Consider the following 19426-nt stretch of genomic DNA (forward strand, 5'->3'; position numbering starts at 1 on the left):
GAGGGGACGCCACGTTGCTTACTTCTTGGTAATAGTAGATGATATCAATGTTGAAAATTCTCATTGGGAAACATAAAGGGAAAAAAGTGAGTGAAAATAAAGAGTCCCACATGGAAAAAAACTCTTCATATTCTCCTTGTTTATTAATTAGGGAATGAGTGTAACTCTTGTTTAAGAAAGTGTGAGAGTGGTATGGGTGGACACATCACATACACGCGCGCGCGTCGGGCCGGGCTCGGGCCGTGGGCCTTGGGAATGCGGTTCGCGGGCGTGGGGTGGGTTTTGTGGGTCAACCCTATTCTTTTTGGTAACTGGACATTATCATTAATTGCGTCAGTTACAACATTGATTAAATCTGACCGTTTGATTTCAACCGTTTCTGTCTGTTGCCTTGCTTTGATTCTGATTACTTAAATCAGATTTCGGATTCTTTCAAAAATATATAATTCATTCACACAAAAATACGAAAAATACATTTCCTCTCTCAAACAAAAAAATTGCTCTCGGTTTTGGGCATATGTTCTGACTCCATCCGGCTTTGTGAGTGTACACAACGTCGGAGTTGCGCTAATCCTGGAGGGCGACCGCATTCTGTTCTACTGCACCGGGAGGTAGCGCGGAATCGTCTTTTAGGACAGTGGGTGTCCACGACGCAACAATTGTTCTTCGTTCAGTTCATCGAATCAGATAAGTTTGTTCTAATTTTTGGTTTAATCGCAACATTCTAAAAGACGATTATTATGCCTTTGACTTCGAAATTCATGATTCCTGATATGTCTAAGTTAGAACCTCTTGATGGCAAGAATTATAAACGTTGGGCTGTTAGGATGCGATTCTATTTAGAACAAATTGAGGTTGCTTATGTGCTTGATGATGTTGTCGAACCTGATGATGAAACTGAATTGCATGCTTTTGAGTTGAAATTTGCTAAAGATGATAGGACGTGTAAGGGCATGTTGCTGCATCATATGTCGAATGCATTGCTTAATATTTATATGGGGTTTGGTCATGCTAGGGATATTTGGGATGCATTAGAAAAGAAGTATGGAACTGATGATGCTGGTACTAAGCGTTATTGTGTCAGTAAGTGGTTAGGTTTTCAAGTTCAAGATGATAAACCAATTATTGATCAGATTCATGCTTATGAAAATATTTGCATTGCTATGGCTGCCGAGGGTTTGGGTATTTGTGATATTACTCTTGCTATAGTTTTAATTGAGAAACTCCCACCCTCTTGGAAAGATTTTCGTAATCAGTTGATGCATAAGAAGGACCTTACCTTAGAGGAGCTTGTAGGTCACCTGAAAATTGAGGAGGAAAATCGTATTAAGGATAAGGGTCAATTTGTGTTTTCCGGTTCCGCTAAGGCTAACCTTGTAGAACCTAAGCCTAATGCATATTCTGATAAGTTTAAGGGAAAGGGCAGTCCTTTCAAGCCTCAAGGGAAACCAATGAAGTATAAGTTCAAGGGGAAATGCTTTGAATGTGGGAAAACTGGTCACAAGTCTGTAGATTGCAGATCCAAGAAGAAGCCTGATCAGAACCAAGCCAACCTTGCTGAAGCTAATGAAGTTTCTGATCCTAACCATTTTATTGCTGTTGTTTTAGAAGCTAACTTGACAGGTAATGTTGCTGAATGGATCGTTGATACTGGAGCAACGAGACACATCTGCACCAACAAAGACATGTTCACTACCTACGACAAAATTGATGGTGAAAATGTCTTCATGGGTAATTCAGCTTCTGCAACTGTTCAAGGCAAAGGGAAGATCGTTCTCACTCTTACCTCTGGAAAACTTATTACTCTTACCAATGTGTTGCATGTTCCAGAAATGCGTAGGAACCTGATTCCTGGTAGCTTGCTAATGAAGGCTGGATTGAAACTTTCATTTGATTCTGATAGGCTTGTTATTACTCACAATGGGGAGTTTGTGGGAAAGGGTTTCTGTAATGGGGGTTTATTTACTCTTGATGTCAAACTTGAAATTATGAATAAGAATGCTAGTACTTCTTCTGTTTATATTGCTGAGTCTATTGATTTATGGCATGCAAGGTTGGGTCATCTCAACATTGCTTCAATTAAAAAGCTTAAAAAACTTAATTTGATCCCCAGTTTTTCTAAAACTGATTTTGCAAAATGTGAAGTATGTGTTGAGGCCAAGTTTGCAAAGAAGCCATTTAAATCAATAGATAGACAAAATGAAGTACTAGAGCTTGTTCATAGTGACTTGGGGGATTTTAAAAATTATGAGAGCAGGGGTGGTAAAAGGTATTATATTACTTTTGTTGATAACTGCTCAAGATTTACCATGGTTTATCTTCTCAGGTCAAAAGATGAGGCTGAGGAAATGTTCCTCAAATACAAGGCCGAAGTGGAGAACCAACTTGATAGGAAGATCAAGAGACTTAGGAGTGATAGGGGTGGTGAGTATGACCCTAACACTCTTAAGGCATTTTGTGAGCAGAATGGGATCATTCATGAGACAACGGCTCCCTACACACCCGAGCAGAATGGGATTGCTGAAAGGAAGAACCGAACATTGAAGAACATGATGAATTCTATGCTTATTAGTTCTGGGTTTTCTGATAACATGTGGGGGGAAGCTATATTATCTGCTTGTCATGTTTTGAACAGGGTACCTCACAAGAAGCTAGACAAGACTCCATATGAAATATGGAAGGGTCGTGCACCTAACCTAAGTTACTTGAAAGTGTGGGGGTGTCTAGCAAAGGTGGCTATACCCAGCTTCAAAAGGGACAAGATTGGTCCTAAAACTGTTGATTGTATTTTTATTGGTTATGCTTACCAAAGTGCTGCATATCGCTTTCTTGTTAAGGGTGCTAACAATTCTTATGCAGGTGGTAACATCATTGAGGCAAGAGATGCCGAGTTTTTGGAAACTATATTTCCTTTGAAAATATCTTGTATCAATGATGTGCCTTCTTCTAGCACTTCTTCCAGTATTCCTGTTGCTGCTCCTCCCACCTCTAATGTGAATTCTGAATTGGAGCCAAGGAGGAGCAAGAGGGCAAGAAAGGAAACCAGTTATGGTGATGATTTTATTACTGCTTTCTTAACTGAACCTTACTTGATTGATGATGACTTTGTTTATGTCTTTATTTTGGAAGATGATCCTAGAACCTATGAAGAGGCTATGAAATCTGTTGATGCAGTGTTTTGGAAAGAGGCAATAGATAGTGAACTTCAGTCAATCCTAAGTAACAACACTTGGGAGTTGGTTGATTTGCCTAGGGGTTGCAAGCCCATTACATGTAAATGGATCTTTAGGAAAAAATTGAAATCCACTGGATCCATTGACAAGTATAAGGCTAGAATTGTGGTAAGGGGATTCACCCAAAGGCATGGTGTTGATTATTTTGATACTTACTCTCCTGTCACTAAAATTGCTACTATTAGAACTTTGATTGCTCTTGCTTGCATTCATGATCTTGTTGTGCATCAAATGGATGTTAAAACTGCATTTTTAAATGGTGATTTGGATGAGGAAATTTACATGGTTCAACCAGAAGGGTTTGTTGTTCCTGGTCAAGAGAATAAGGTTTGTAAATTAGTCAAGTCTTTGTATGGGCTTAAGCAAGCTCCAAAGCAATGGCATGACAAATTTGACAAGACTATGACAGGTAATGGGTTCCATGTAAATGAAGGTGATTCCTGTGTTTACTCTAAGCATGATTCTGATGGTTGTGTGATTATTTGTCTTTATGTGGATGATATGTCAATTTTTGGGACTAACTTGGATCGTGTAAATGAGACAAAAAGTTTTCTAAGTTCTAAATTTGAAATGAAAGATATGGGTGAGGCAAATGTGATTTTAGGAGTGAAAATCAAGAGAACTCCAAATGGCATTTGTCTTAGCCAAGCTCACTATGTTGAAAAATTACTTAAAAAGTTTAACTCTTTTGACGTCGATCCAGTTAGGACTCCCTATGATCCAAGCATCCACTTAAAGAAAAATAATGGTGATCCTGTTAGCCAATCTGAATATGCTAAGATTATTGGTAGTGTTATGTTTCTGATGAACTACACTAGACCTGACATAGCTTGTTCTGTGAGTAGGTTGAGCAGGTACACTCATAACCCAAGTCATGAACATTGGGATGCTTTGAGGAGATTGCTTAGGTACCTTAAGGGTACCATGGATTGGAGTTTGCACTACTCCAAGTTTCCAGGAGTTTTGGAAGGCTATTGTGATGCCAACTGGGTTTCTAGCAATGATGAAATTAACTCTACCAGTGGCTATGTTTTCACCCTAGGGGGTGGAGCTGTGTCTTGGAAATCTTGTAAACAATCTTGTACTGCTATGTCTACTATGGAATCTGAGTTTATTGCTCTTGAATTGGCAGGTCATGAGGCAGAATGGTTGAGAAATGTGCTTGCAGATATTCCGCTGTGGGGGAAGCCAGCTCCTTCAGTTGCACTTCATTGTGATTCGCAAGCGGCTATTGCTGTGGCAAACAACCATGCCTACAATGGGAAGAAAAGGCACATTCGTTTGAGACACAAGGCCGTCAAAGAATTGTTGTCAAGTGGGGTGATATCACTAGACTATGTAAAGTCTGAAATGAACATTGCGGATCCGTTAACGAAAGGCCTGTGTAGAAAACTAGTTTTGGAAACATCGGAAGGGATGGGCTTGAAGCCCATTGAATGAATTGTAAAATAATGAACTCCTACTCATAGAGTTCAAAGGACGACATTATGTTATAATTCGGAAGCACAAAATTTTACTTTTTTTGTCCATCCCCTAGATGTTATAATGTGCTTGCTACAATCGGAAAGAGGTTGAGCATACGGCTCTTAATGAACCCATACCATATGTTTGGTGGTGTGAATGTAGCTCACACTTGATGGGATTCACCTACGTAGGTGTGGAAGTGTGGCCGCTTCCTATGAGAATTGCGATGTGGGCTATTCTCTAGAGCACCTATGAGCATATCCAGGTCGGACGTATGGCCAGTATAAGGCGTCACTTTATTCGCGGAGTCAGAGTGTCATACATATTCAGTTGCGTGCTTTAAGTGACGGGTTTCTAACACCCTATCAAGTTCAATACGAAAGTCACTTGGTAGGAAAGAGATCATAGCTTAAATGTCACTAAGTGTTAATTCAAGTCGAAAGACATTGGCACCTATTCAATTGTTTTGTTTTGCCCAAAACCAATATCCTTCTCCTTTTTCCTTTCTTTTCCGCATATTCGAACCTGTGGGGGATTGTTGGAAATTCTCATTGGGAAACACAAAGGGAAAAAAGTGAGTGAAAATAAAGAGTCCCACATGGAAAAAAACTCTTCATATTCTCCTTGTTTATTAATTGGGGAATGAGTGTAACTCTTGTTTAAGAAAGTGTGAGAGTGGTATGGGTGGACACATCACACACACGCGCGCGCGCGCTGGGCCGGGCTCGGGCCGTGGGCCGTGGGCCTTGGGCCTTGGTACTTGGTAATCTGTATTGATTATGTAACCGTTGGATTAATTACCATTAATTGCGTCAGTTACAACATTGATTAAATCAGATTTCGGATTCTTTCAAAAATATATAATTCATTCACACAAAAATACGAAAAATACATTTCCTCTCTCAAACAAAAAAATTGCTCTCGGTTTTGGGCATATGTTCTGACTCCATCCGGCTTTGTGAGTGCACACAACGTCGGAGTTGCGCTAATCCTGGAGGGCGACCGCATTCTGTTCTGCTGCACCGGGAAGTAGCGTGAAATCGTCTTTTACGACAGTGGGTGTCCACGACGCAACAATTGTTCTTCGTTCAGTTCATCGAATCAGATAAGTTTGTTCTAATTTTTGGTTTAATCGCAACAATCAATAATATTTTTATTCTGGAAATTTGACTATCCTTTGTTTATATAGTATATATATACTCAGCCAGAGGTCAATGTTTCCCATGCAGACAAACAATCCTGAACCCCTTCACACAAAAAAAAAAGATAAAAAGGTGATTAATTAGGTTTCTCTAGAAAAATAAACTCAGACAAAAAGATGGGAAGAAAACCCTGCTGTGACAAAGAAGGTCTGAAAAAAGGTCCATGGACATCTGAGGAAGATCAGAAGCTTATTGACTACATCCAGACATATGGTCCTGGCAACTGGAGATCTCTTCCAAACAAAGCAGGTAGCTTATATGTCAACTATGTTATTTGGACTCTTCATTCTTGACACGGATATACTCCGTACCAATTAGTCCGAGTAACACTACTGTTTTTTCAATACTACTACTGTTTTTTCAGTGTGTAATCCTGCTAGTACATGTGCAATTCTAAATGACTTTCTTTGTATGCAGGTCTCAAAAGGTGTGGTAAGAGCTGCCGTCTACGGTGGGCAAACTATCTCAGGCCAGACATCAAAAGGGGAAATTTTTCATTTGAAGAAGAAGAGACCATAATTCAACTCCATAGTATATTAGGAAACAAGTAATTCAATTCTATCTTCTACTATATAAAGCATTCATTTTCATACAAAGTTGTTATCATAATAGACATGGAATTAATGATATCCTTACTATTTGATAAAATTTGCAGATGGTCTGCAATTGCTGCTAGATTACCAGGACGAACAGACAATGAGATCAAGAATCATTGGAACACTCACATTCGAAAGAAGTTGATTCGAATGGGAATCGACCCTGTAACTCATGGCCCTCGCCTCGATTATTTTGACCTTTCATCCATGCTCTACACTCCTCAGAATTCATCCTTGCTGAACTTGCCTGCTATCTTGCTTAATCTTCAGAACCTCCTAAACCCAGAACTTCTGAGATTGGCCACTTCACAAAATGGAATCCCAAACTTCAGCAGAATTCAAAACCAAAATCTTAGCAATATCTTAGTCAATGGCCCAGATCATCCAATTCCAACCTCACAGACTGTTAATCAAGTTGTTGAACCCTGCATGCAAAATATGCCATCTTTTAACGGTTTGTTATGCGCTTCATCAACAGACAACTCAGGCTTTATGTCGAACAACAGCTACCAGAGTTTTAGCAACGGCAGCAGCTTCTCTACAGAGCTGTCGCCGCTCAGTTCAAGTCTTCTTCATCCTATTGATTCAAGTCCTACATATCTCAACAGCCACACAAGTACAGAAGATGAGATTGATAGTTATTTCAGCAATGTAGAGAATTTGCTTCAAACCTCAATTCTTTAGTGCTGATTGTGGGTTTTTTTCCTGTCACAAAAAAATCCGGCCAATTTCAGCCCCGGACCAAAACTTTCTGCCTGAACTCGAGGAAACCGGAACAGGACACTCTTGATCAACTGCACGATTTTTCATCTACTTTCTGTGTATTACACATAATTTTTATCCTATGTACTGTATATGATAGAGTAGCAAGGTTGAATACTTGACAACTTGAATGTCAGAGTTCCCCTGAGGATTTGTTACTGATACCAAACAAGGTTCAATATTGACAGCTGAACAAGTTTACAAACTCAGATTCGAAGTTTGTATATGAAAAAATATTGAATTATGTAATTTATGTTTCATAAAATCATATTGTAGTTGTTCTAATTCGAAGTTTGGCATATTGCAATGGAAGTATTGTTAAGATATGTTAAGATATTAGATATTATTCTGTGAATATTCTGTAGAGTCCTAAATATGGTATGTTACCTAATATGAGTCCTACATATGGTATGTTACCTAATATGTAATCTAGGGTTTAGGTAATGAGTTGTACTATATATATACGTGTGTTATTAATGAGAAGGATACGAGATTACACAATATTTGACATGGTATCAAGAGCTTAGGGAGATCCTACGACCCGTCTACAAAAAAAAATTATCCCCTGCCGGTGGGTTAGAAAAATAAACCCACCGGCGGGATTCGTAATTAATATAATAATTCCGCTGCAAATTGGTAGAAGATGAGGTTTGTGTTGGAGAAAAGACTCGTACTTGGAATCGCGTCCAATTCGAGTATTCATATTGAGATAATTGGTGAGTTCGAAAAGAAAGGCGTTCTCATCAAGAGAGAAAAAAAAAAAGTGCAGGTTCGAAAAGAATGGCGTTCTTGCTCGATTTTTTTTTAATCGAAGAATGGTGATTCCAATCGCAACGTTCGTGAAACTGCCGTTACGATTGAGGGAGGGAGTTAAGGATAACGTAGTTATCCTAGAGGATAGAATATCATATGAGATAGAGTTATGTTATATGATACGGGTGATACTGAGGGAGTGTCGTCACCTACGGGTGATACTGAGGGAGTGTCGTCACCTACGGGTGATACTGAGGGAGTGTTGTCGCATACATGTGACAATGAGGACGTGTCGTTGACTAGTGTCGTTGACTAATGGCGTCGACGAAGGGGTGTCGTCGCCTGTGAGGGAGGAACAACAACATTATACACCCAGTCGAGTGGAATCAGACGTCGTCTCAGCAACGACAGGTGTCGATGAGACGACGTGTAGTGATGAGAGTGAGACAAGGCAGTCATCAGCCCGTCGTATGTGTCGAGACTGTCGACGAAGGTTCAGTTAGCAGATATCGTCACTAAAGCGTTGGGGAAGAAGCAATTTGAGTTTTTTTTGAACAAGATGGGCATTCGAGATCTACATGCTCCACCTTGAGGGGGGATGTTAAGATATGTTAAGATATTAGATATTATTCTGTGAATATTCTGTAGAGTCCTAAATATGGTATGTTACCTAATATGAGTCCTACATATGGTATGTTACCTAATATGTAATCTAGGGTTTAGGTAATGAGTTGTACTATATATATACGTGTGTTATTAATGAGAAGGATACGAGATTACACAATATTTGACAAGTATTGAATTTGATTGAGATCGTCACTAAGTATTGAATTTGATTGAGATCGTCACTAAGTCCACTTTATTAGGTAGTGCTAAAAGAAATTATCACATATTTCACATAATTTGGTGTAGAATTGAGGGAAGGACATGGGCATCCTTGCCTCGATCAAGGAAATACGAGGGGCTTAGAGCAACTCCAATGGTACATATTTAAGGACCTGCTTGCGATAATAATAAAATGAATTGCTACAACCTTGCCATTGGAACAAAAATATTGAGTAACTTGCAAGTTGTTGTTCCCCAAACGAGCTACCAGTTTGATTGAAAAACTGAAATGCAAGCTCCACTCAAAATGCGACATGTGTATAAAACTTCTTTTTACGCAAGCTACAATGTACTACCTCCGTTTTAAAATGATTTTTACGGTTACTATTTACACAAATATTAAAATAAAATACGGAAAGTGTGTAAAAAGATGAAGGAATATAATAAATATGGATAAAGTAAGATAAGTGTGTAAAAAGATGGGTTAATGTAAGGAAAAAATAGATAAAGTAAAAGAAAGTAGGTGGAATAAATGTTGTGGGGGTAAGAGGGTAAAATATTAAATTTTTGTGTCTAAAAATAGAATAAATCACCAATGTAAAGAGTATTATGAAACAAACTAAAACAAAAAGTGTACAGATCATTTGAAACGGAGGTAGTAGCTAACAACTGGTCCAACTGAAACACCTTGTATCAAGGATTTTGCAAAGCTTAACCAAGAATCGTCTGTTGATTCCATCCATTATGATTTAGAACTTTAGGAAGGTGTTACTTTAAATACTTGTACCTATGCTACGTATCATAGGCGATCTCTATGAGTAAGTTGGTTGATCTCTGTATGGCCTTTGGGCACAAGGCATTCAGTTGATTAATTAAGTACGAAGTACTTTTTAGTGCGACAACAATAACGCATTGTGGTTAATCCTATTAGTTAATTAAATCAGGGTTAGGCCTTCTATGACGTCTAAATGTACATGTTGGGCTCCAAATTGGCTTCACCATTTTGGGCCTTACGGTCTTGTAAAATAGGAAACATGATCCGGCCCAGCAGGGATCTTAGGTTCTCATTATGGGCTAAAGCCAGCTAGGCCATTAAGAAGCCCACAACTGGCACACCCCATGACCTACAAATAAGTTATAAATACCAATCAAATGTGATTGGTAGATTCATTCCACATCCAATACAAATATCTAATATTCTGCCCTCTAAATGAGGGACACGTAAAGCAAATCAATTAGCCATCATAAAAACATCATTAATCCCAGATACATTCTTCCCAATCAGATAAATACCCTCGTGGGGATTGTTTATACCCGAAACAATTTGGTGCCGTCTGTGGGGAAGAATAATAACCATATGGCCAGATCCCGCATCATACGCTGCTCATCCTCGGAGTCCACCGGTTCCCGAGACACAGAACCATCGACCCGTCAAACCTCCGAAAGCAGGAGAACAAACACCACCAGGACGACCAGAAGAGCGGAGACCAGCTCAAGAGCAGACACCCTTCCTACCGCCTCACAAATCGCAGCAGCCATGGATATCATGCAGCGATGCGTGGCCCAGGCGAATAGGACAAAGGGCACCTCATCCACCCTGTTTGCCAACCATCAGACAGTCCTGACCCCTTCCCGAAGCAGACGCCGCTCCCATGAACGTCGTCCACCAGCACGACAATCTCTACGCCGACAGTTATACCCGGGGCGCTCCCCTACTCCCCCGTCGATCGCCGCAATGCAGACAGCCAGATCTGCAACAACCAGGGGATCCGTAATGGATCGCCTGGGAAGCAGAATCCCTGTCAGGCAAAGATTAGGGCATCGAGTCCTCCCTAGTCAGCAAACTAACCGAACTCCTCTCTCACCCGTCAGATATGTAAGGCCTCCAATAGAAGGAGCAGGCCAGACTATCCAAGGAAGGAGGAGGACCAGAACCCCTCCGAGGAGATCTCGGACCCCCCCGAGAAGAACTCGCTCGCCTCCGCTCCAAAGCTCTCCCAGAACACACAATTCACCCAGATCCAGAGGAGAAAGAAGAAACAACCCCGCCAACTTGGCAGACACGCACTCTGACGAGATCATGACCCAGAAAGACTCTCCTTTCTCGAAAAACGTAGTAGAGAAAAGGGTGTCATCCAGGGTCAAGTTACCGCCACATATCAAATATGACGGAACCACAGATCCCCGGGAACACATAGCTACATATGAAGGCCACATGTACCTTCAACCCTACTCGACAACCACCTGGTGTAAGTACTTCCCGACCACTCTGACCGGTATTGCTCAGACCTGGTTCCTCAAACAAAAACCCGGGTCGATAGAAGGATACCACGACCTCGTCAAGAAATTCAGACTACAGTTCATCAGCAATTATCGCAAAGAAAAAAGCACACACGAACTAATGGCGGTTACTCAAGGCAAAGATGAAAGTCTGAGGGATTTCATGGCCCGCTTCACAAAAGAAGCCACAATGATCAGCTGCGTCAAAGCCGACGTAGCGCTCTTCGCTCTGCAAAGCAGTCTGAAGCCGGGCGAATATCGCAATAAGTTGTTAATGAAACAGCCGGCCACTTTGGAAGAAGCTTATCATCTGTCTGAAGACTACATCAGAACGGAAGAGTGGAACACCACTGTTGCAAGTCGACAGGACAGACAAGAGGATGACAGAGGGACAGTTGTAACCAAAGGCAAAGAACCCATAGCCAGGAACGAGTCCCCACCAAAACTGTTCACTGCCGACAGAAGGGAGGCCCCCAAGCTACAACCGAAATACGAAACCTACGCTCCATTACTGGAAACCAGAAGTCGTATTTTCGCCTTGAGCAGAGCGGGCGTCAAATGGGAGAAACCCGGCAGAATGATAACCGCAAAAAGGAACCCAAACAAGTGGTGCGATTTTCATGACAACCATGGGTATCTTACAGAGGCGTGTATCCAGCTGAAGGACAACATAGAAGATCTCATCCGACAAGGCTACCTGGCCAAATACCTGGCAGACCATAGAGAAGAGAAAAAAGCCAAAGAAACACCCAAGGCGAGACCACAGATCCAAGCCAAAAACAACTACAGGCAGTATTCAGATGAAAAGGGCACGGATGTTTTCTTTATCCACGGAGGAACAAAATCAAACCACCAGTGCAAAACGCATCTGCGAGCGCTGAAGCATCAAGTCAACTTCAGCGCCGTTGCAGACACTCTACCGGAGGTCCCGACGATGACCTTCTCAGCAGAGGACTGTCGAGGGGTAACATACGACCATGAAGACCCACTTGTGGTATCGGTGGACATCGCCAACCACACCGTCCACAGGGTTTTGGTAGACGGAGGCAGTTCGGCCAACATACTTTTCAGATGTGCCTTCGATAAACTTAAAATTCACCCTCAACAGCTGACCAAGGTTAACTTCCCAGTCATCGGCTTCAATGGTTCATCCGTAGTTCCCGACGGAAAAATAACACTTCCTGTAACCATCGGAAGACGACAAACAGCAAGAAATAACCTGACCGACTTCCTAGTTATCAACGTTCCCACAGTCTACAACGTCATAATGGGAAGACCGCTAATCCACAAAATCCAGGGCATAGCATCAACCTATCACCAGACAATACAATATGTTTCCGACTCCGGCATACCCGAGAAATTACGAGGAAATCAAGAATCAGCTCGACGATGCAATTACAACGCAGTCAAAACTAAGAATCATCGAGAAGACGACCCCGAGGAAGATTCCGCCGAAGAGAGATCCGACCCTAGCACAACACAGGGAAGAATCAAAAGGAAGTCGGATGATTCAAGAAAACCCACGCCGATGGCAGACATAGAGGGCAGACCCGACAATGGGGAGCCCCAGACAGACACAGATATGGAAGAAGTCTCACTCGATGGCGGAGAGCCATCAGGCATTAGGATCGGCACAGACCTAGGGTCGGACCTAAAAATCATGATCATCGACTTACTAAGGGAGCACAAAGATATCTTCGCATTCTCAGCAGAAGACATGCCAGGAATCGACCCCAAAACAGTCACCCATAAGCTAAACGTCCTGGAAGGGTCGAAACCCATCAAGCAAAGGCTACGCAACTACTGTGCTGAGAAAAGTAAAGCAGTGTCAGAAGAGGTCCAAAAATTGAAAAACGCTGGCTTCATTGAACCCGGCAAATACCCAGAATGGCTCGCCAACGTAGTCATGGTGAAGAAGCCCAACGGATCCTGGCGAATGTGCGTAGACTTCACCAACATCAATCAGGCATGCCCAAAGGACTGCTACCCCCTTCCTCGGATAGATCAACTCGTAGACTCCACCAGCGGCCATGCCCTCCTCAGCTTCATGGACGCCTTCTCCGGATATCATCAGATATTCATGGACAGCCACGATAGAACAAAAACAGCATTCATCACTAGCGGAGGGGTGTATAACTACGTCATGATGCCTTTCGGTCTAAAAAACGCAGGGGCCACTTACCAAAGACTGGTGGACCACGTCTTCGCCGACCAAAAAGGTAGAAACGTCGAAGTATACGTAGACGATTCGATCGTCAAAAGCAAGAAGGATACCGACCATGTTGCGGACCTCAGAGAAACTTTCGAAAATCTTTGAAAGTACAAAATGAAGTTAAACCCAAAGAAATGTGTCTTTGGGGTAAGATCTGGAAAATTCCTAGGCTTCATGGTCAGCCAAAGAGGAATAGATGCCAACCCCGATAAAGTTAAAGCAGCCATAGATTTTCCAGAGCCGAAGACGAAGAGGGACATTCAGAGACTGGCAGGAAGGATGGCCGCACTCTCCCGATTCATCTCAAAAGCATCAGACAAGGGAATTCCTTTCTTCAAAGCATTAAAAAATAAAGACATGGTCTGGGGATCAGAACAGAAGGAAGCCTTTAGCCGACTCAAGACACACTTGGCCAGTTTACCTACCTTGGCCCGACCCATCGAAGGAGAAACGCTATACCTCTATGTGGCCGTCAGCCCAGCAACTGTCAGTGCAGTACTACTCCGAGAAAGTGACAAACAACAACAACCCATCTATTTCATCAGCCATACACTGCTCTCAGCAGAAACCAGGTACCCAATGATAGAAAAAGTAGCATACGCAGTGATCATCGCAGCTCGTAAACTTAGACCGTACTTCGACGCCCACCAGATAATTGTCCTGACAGACCAGTTGCTAGGCAAAACGGTCGAGAAAATCGACAAGTCAGGAAGGATGGCAAGATGGGCTCTCGAACTGACAGAATACGGAATAAAATTTCAACCGCGAGCGGCGATCAAAGCCCAGGCTTTAGCAGACTTCCTAGCAGAATGTTCCTACCAAGAAACACTAGAAGAAACTCGGAAAACCTGGGAAATCTACGCAGATGGGTCATCCACCATCGGCGGGTCTGGTGCCGGAGTCGTCCTCATCTCTCCAGAGAAGAAAATTATCGAATACGCAGTCAAATTCTGTTTCAAGGCATCCAATAACGAGGCAGAATATGAAGCAGCAATCGCCGGTCTTGAGCTGTGTCTGACCATCGAAGCAGAACATGTGCTTCTCAAAACAGACTCCCAGCTCGTTGCAAACCAAATCAGAGAGAATATGAAGCCATTCATCCAAATATGACCCTCTACCTGGAAAAAATCAAAGCCCTAAGTTCTAACCTACGATCATTAGAGGTACAACTGATCCCCAGAAGCCAAAACATCCAGGCAGACGCCCTGTCCAAACTCGCCAGCTCCAGTCTGGCAGATGTAAATAGATTAGTCTTCGTCGAGGTCAGACAAACAAAATCAATTGAAGAAGAGACAGTAGATGCATTTCCAATTAGCACCGGTCCTTCGTGGATGGACCCGATAATAGCTTTCAAAAAAGAGCAGAGTCTCCTAGAGGATAAAAACACCCAACAAAGAATCAAACGTACATCTGCGCACTTCTGCATAATCAACGAAGAGCTATACCGCAAATCATTCTAATCTCCCTTCCTTAAATGTGTCGGCCCATTGGATGCCGACTACATCCTAAGGGAGATTCACTTGGGCATCTGCGGAAACCACATCGGCGGACGTACCCTGGCACATAAAGCCCTCAGAGCGGGATATTGGTGGCCCACAATGGTAGCAGACTCTAAACAAATGGTCCAAAAATGCGAGAAGTGCCAAAAGTACGCCCCCGTTATCAACATGCCAGCCAGAGATTTAACGCCGATCCTCAATCCCCTACCCTTCGCCCAATGGGGACTGGATCTACTAGGACCTTTCCCTACAACAACATATCAAAAGAAATATCTAATCGTTGGGGTTGACTACTTCACAAAATGGATCGAGGCCGAGGCACTATCAAATATATCCGAACACAGCGTCAGGAAATTTATATGGCAGAACATCATCACCCGTTTCGGAATCCCAAAAGCCCTAGTAATGGACCATGGCAAACAATTCGACAATTCTCCCTTAACCAATTGGCTCGACCAATTCGGGATCAAAATAGCGAAGTCAGCAGTCTTCCACCCCTAGAGTAACGGCCAAGCCGAAGCCGCTAACAAGCAGATATTGGGAGCCCTCAGAAAAAGAGTTGAGGATCAGAAAAGTAAATGGCTCGAGGAGCTACCAGGAACCCTATGGGCGCTACGAACCACCGAAAAAGAGTCCACCGGATACACCCCCTTCAGCCTGGTATACGGATCGGAAGCCGTTCTTCCAGTGGAAATAGGGGCTGAGAGCTTCAGATTCAGATGCTATTCGGAAGAAGAAAATGAGGCACGACTTAGAGAAGAATTAGACCTCTTCGACGAAAGGAGAGACAGCGCCAGACTCAAAATGGCAGCTTACATGCAACGTGTGAGCCGACACTATAACCGCAGAGTAAGGTTAAGGCCCCTCAAAGTCGGAGACTTGGTCCTCAGAAAATCAGCAGCCACAGGGAAAGGAAAAGCAGAAGGTAAACTGAGCGCCAATTGGGAAGGACCCTACGAAATATACCAAGAAAAAGACCCGGGACTTATAAACTCCAACGTCCAGACGGCAGCAAAGTCACCAGTCACTGGAACGCCGATGTCTTGAAGAAATACTTTGTTTAAACCCATCGGCTTATCCCCCCTCGGATAGGCCTATAGAGTTTAGAACCTCCTCTGTAAGATAAAAACTAAAATGGTCCTCAATAACTGACAACATTCACCTCACACCATTTGTAAACCAGTCAAGGAAAGATATCCAATGTTTGGGAAGTCAGACATGAGCAATGTTTTTAAGCCTCAAGGTTGACATTATTTCCCACCAAAGCAAAAAGGGAAGTCAGAATCTAGCGAATCCTATGGAAAAACGCAGCTGACAATATTTCCCACAAACCAATAAATCCTAAAGGCAAGACATGGGAAGTCAGGCTTGCTTAAAAGTAACACCTGACAATATGTCCCACAACAGGGAAGTCAGATCTAGCGTTATCACCGGTAAAACGCAGCTGACCATATTTCCCACATAATAAATGACAAACAAAAGGATTATCACAAAAATTGGGAAGTCAAAACTGACAATATTTCCCACCAAAAATAAATCCTAAGGCAAAATAAGGGAAGTCAGACCACAAAGTCTGACAATATTTCCCACAACAGGGAGTCAGATCTACCGACATGTAGCTGACCATGTATCCCACATAAATGAAAGCCAAATAAAAGGATCACCATAGAATAAAGAAATAAAAAACAAATGTATTTATCTGCAAAATCACAGCAGGCAATATCTCCCGCAAAAAAAGCATAGTGGTCAGGCACATAGGCCATCACACGCAGAAGATGAGAAGATCAGACATCCATGCAAATATAAACGAAGTCACTCTTTACTCTTAAAATAAAAAACGAACACACCATCAGGTCAGACAAGGTGGACATCAGTAGACCCACCAGAAAAACCTAAGATAAACATTTTGTTTCAGATTGGCAGATGTCTGTTAGGTTATGATACATATGACAATTCATAAATCATGCGGAAACAACCATTAAGCCAGGAATACATATTATTTACACATAATCATTTAGCATAGTTTAGATGCATACTCTTTGTTGCGTGCCTTCCCTAGCTGCGCCCGAACCGAACAAGAACAAGTCTTTAGGACTCCAAGTGTCGTCCCTCCGTAGATAGTCCACAGCACGTCCGGATCCGCCTTAAGATTGACCAACTAGAATCGCCCTTAAGGTACTATTATTTTCGGCACTTTTAGGCAAATGTGTGACTGAATTTTTCTCTCAAAAACTCACTTTGAATACTTGAAAGCTCGTTGTAAATATGTGACCCTAGGCACCTATTTATAGAGTTATGGAAAAGGATTTGGAATCCTATTAGGATACTAATTTATTTAATTATAATCCTACTAGGACTCTAATTAAATAAACTAAATCTTTTAGGATTAGATTTAATCATATGACGAATCGCGGTAGCCTTAGGATTCGAGTAACACACTTCGAGTAATACGCTAGCACCGCACGCAGGCCTTGCGGCCCACGCACAGCGCCAGCCTACTCGTCGCAGCCCCGCGCACGCGCCCAAGCTTAGGCTGGGCCTGGCTTTTGCGATGGGACTGGTCGTATGCTTGGCGTGTGGTTGTTGCGCTTGGCTTGCTGGGCGATGGCCCGGCTTCGTGCTGGCCCTTCGTCTGGCAGGCCTCGTCCGATGCTAATTCGTACGATACGCTTCCGATTAAATTCTCGATTCCGGAATTCATTTCCGATACGAACAATATTTAATATTTCCGATTCCGGAATTAAACAAATATTTAATATTTCCGTTTCCGGAATTATTTTCCGATTCCGATAATATTTCCGATTCTGACAATATTTCCGTTTCCGGTAATATTTCCGATTCCGGCAATATTTCCATTTCCGATAATATTTTCCGATACGTACCATGTTTCCGTTTCCGGCAACATCTACGACTTGGATAATATTTATATTTCCGATACGATCCATATTTCCGTTTCCGGCAATATCATCGTTTCCGGAGTATTCATTTCTTGCCTGTGACGATCTCAGCTCCCACTGAAACCAAGATCCGTCGATTCCGAATATCCATAGATGGAGTATTTAATGCCATTAAATACTTGATCCGTTTACGTACTATTTGTGTGACCCTACGGGTTCAGTCAAGAGTAAGCTGTGGGTTAATATCATTAATTCCACTTGAACTGAAGCGGCCTCTAGCTAGGCATTCAGCTCACTTGATCTCACTGAATTATTAACTTGTTAATTAATACTGAACCGCATTTATTAGACTTAACATTGAATGCATACTTGGACCAAGGGCATTATTTCCTTCAGTCTCCCACTTGTCCTTAGGGACAAGTGTGCATTTCCTAATTCCTTTGTCGCTCGACGCTTGCTCTTGAACATAAGGTAAGAGTTGTCATCCTTATTATGTCCAGAGGTGTTCCTCGGTTTCAGAGTTCAACTGATCAAATAAACAGATAATCATAGCCTATGATTCATCCGAGCACGGCCATGCATTTCACAGTTTTTAGCTCTCCGAGTGGCCTTGTACAACTTTTAAGCATCTCATCCCGATTTATGGGAGGACAATCCCAATCTTGCGATCTTGAGATTAGACTTCGTTTGATAGGTGATTACCTGAGCGTTGCCTTTATAGCCTCCTTTTACGGTGCGACGGTTGGTCAACGTCAAAGTAACTAGTTCTCAAACAAGTAATCTCAAATCACTCAGGTATTGAGGATTTAGTGTCTAATAATTTTAATGAAATTTACTTATGACAGATTTTCATCTCTTACAGTAAAGTTTCATAGGTCTTGTCCGATACTAGTCTTCCCAAAGTAAGTATCTATGCAAATGATTATGACATTGCCATGTCCACATAGTTCAAGAAACAGAACTACTAGTCATCTTGCATTCTAGTCGTCTAACATTTTCTATGCGTCCAATTTTATAGAAAACTCCGACTAGGGACCATTTTCAACCTTTGACATTCAAGTTCACTTGATAGACATTTCTTAGTCACAGGACTGGTCCTGGCAGTCTATCTTGAATATATTGTCAAATTGAAGGGACTCATCATTTAATAAACCACAAATTAAATGGAAAAATGAATTCTTTTCATTTATTGTGAATGATTAACCAATAATGTTTTACAAAGATTTAAACTCTAAAACTTTAAAACATTAAACAAGGATATCAAAGCCATTCTCCAATATGCTTGATTCCCATAGCTGCAGTGTGCGAGTTGTGCTTCGCCTGCGGCAGAGGTTTAGTCAATGGATCTGATATATTATCATCAGTTCCAATTTTGCTTATCTGGACTTCTTTTCTTTCAACGAACTCTCGTAGAAGGTGAAATCTACGAAGTACATGCTTGACTCTCTGGTGGTGTCTAGGCTCCTTCGCCTGTGCAATAGCTCCGTTATTATCACAATACAGGGCTATTGGTCCTTTAATGGAGGGGACTACACCAAGTTCACCTATGAACTTCCTTAGCCATATAGCTTCCTTTGCTGCTTCATGTGCAGCAATGTACTCCGCTTCAGTTGTAGAATCCGCAATGGTGCTTTGCTTAGCACTTTTCCAGCTTACTGCTTCTCCGTTGAGGCAGAAGACAAACCCAGATTGTGATCTGAAAT

The 19426-nt window shown here is 42.1% G+C and overlaps 1 protein-coding gene across 1 annotated transcript; it reads left to right on the forward strand.

The window, feature by feature from the left end:
• Nucleotides 1-5610: 5610 nt before the first annotated feature.
• On the forward strand, nucleotides 5611-7510 carry LOC110787327 (transcription factor MYB41). The gene is made up of 3 exons (XM_021991935.2): nucleotides 5611-6148; nucleotides 6317-6446; nucleotides 6555-7510. Exons 1-3 carry the CDS (start codon nucleotides 6016-6018, stop codon nucleotides 7177-7179), a joined length of 888 nt encoding a protein of 295 aa, XP_021847627.1. The 5' UTR covers nucleotides 5611-6015; the 3' UTR covers nucleotides 7180-7510.
• Nucleotides 7511-19426: the final 11916 nt, after the last annotated feature.

This window comes from Spinacia oleracea, chromosome 6 (genome assembly GCF_020520425.1).
Source record: "Spinacia oleracea cultivar Varoflay chromosome 6, BTI_SOV_V1, whole genome shotgun sequence".
NCBI lineage: Eukaryota > Viridiplantae > Streptophyta > Magnoliopsida > Caryophyllales > Amaranthaceae > Spinacia > Spinacia oleracea.

Excerpts from the sequence above, each read along its gene's own strand:
- LOC110787327 (XM_021991935.2), top strand. The coding sequence starts at position 6,016 with ATGGGAAGAAAACCCTGCTGTGACAAAGAAGGTCTGAAAAAAGGTCCA. Across the intron at positions 6,149-6,316 it reads ATCTCTTCCAAACAAAGCAG|GTCTCAAAAGGTGTGGTAAG; the intron begins GTAGCTTATATG and ends CTTTGTATGCAG. Across the intron at positions 6,447-6,554 it reads CATAGTATATTAGGAAACAA|ATGGTCTGCAATTGCTGCTA; the intron begins GTAATTCAATTC and ends TAAAATTTGCAG.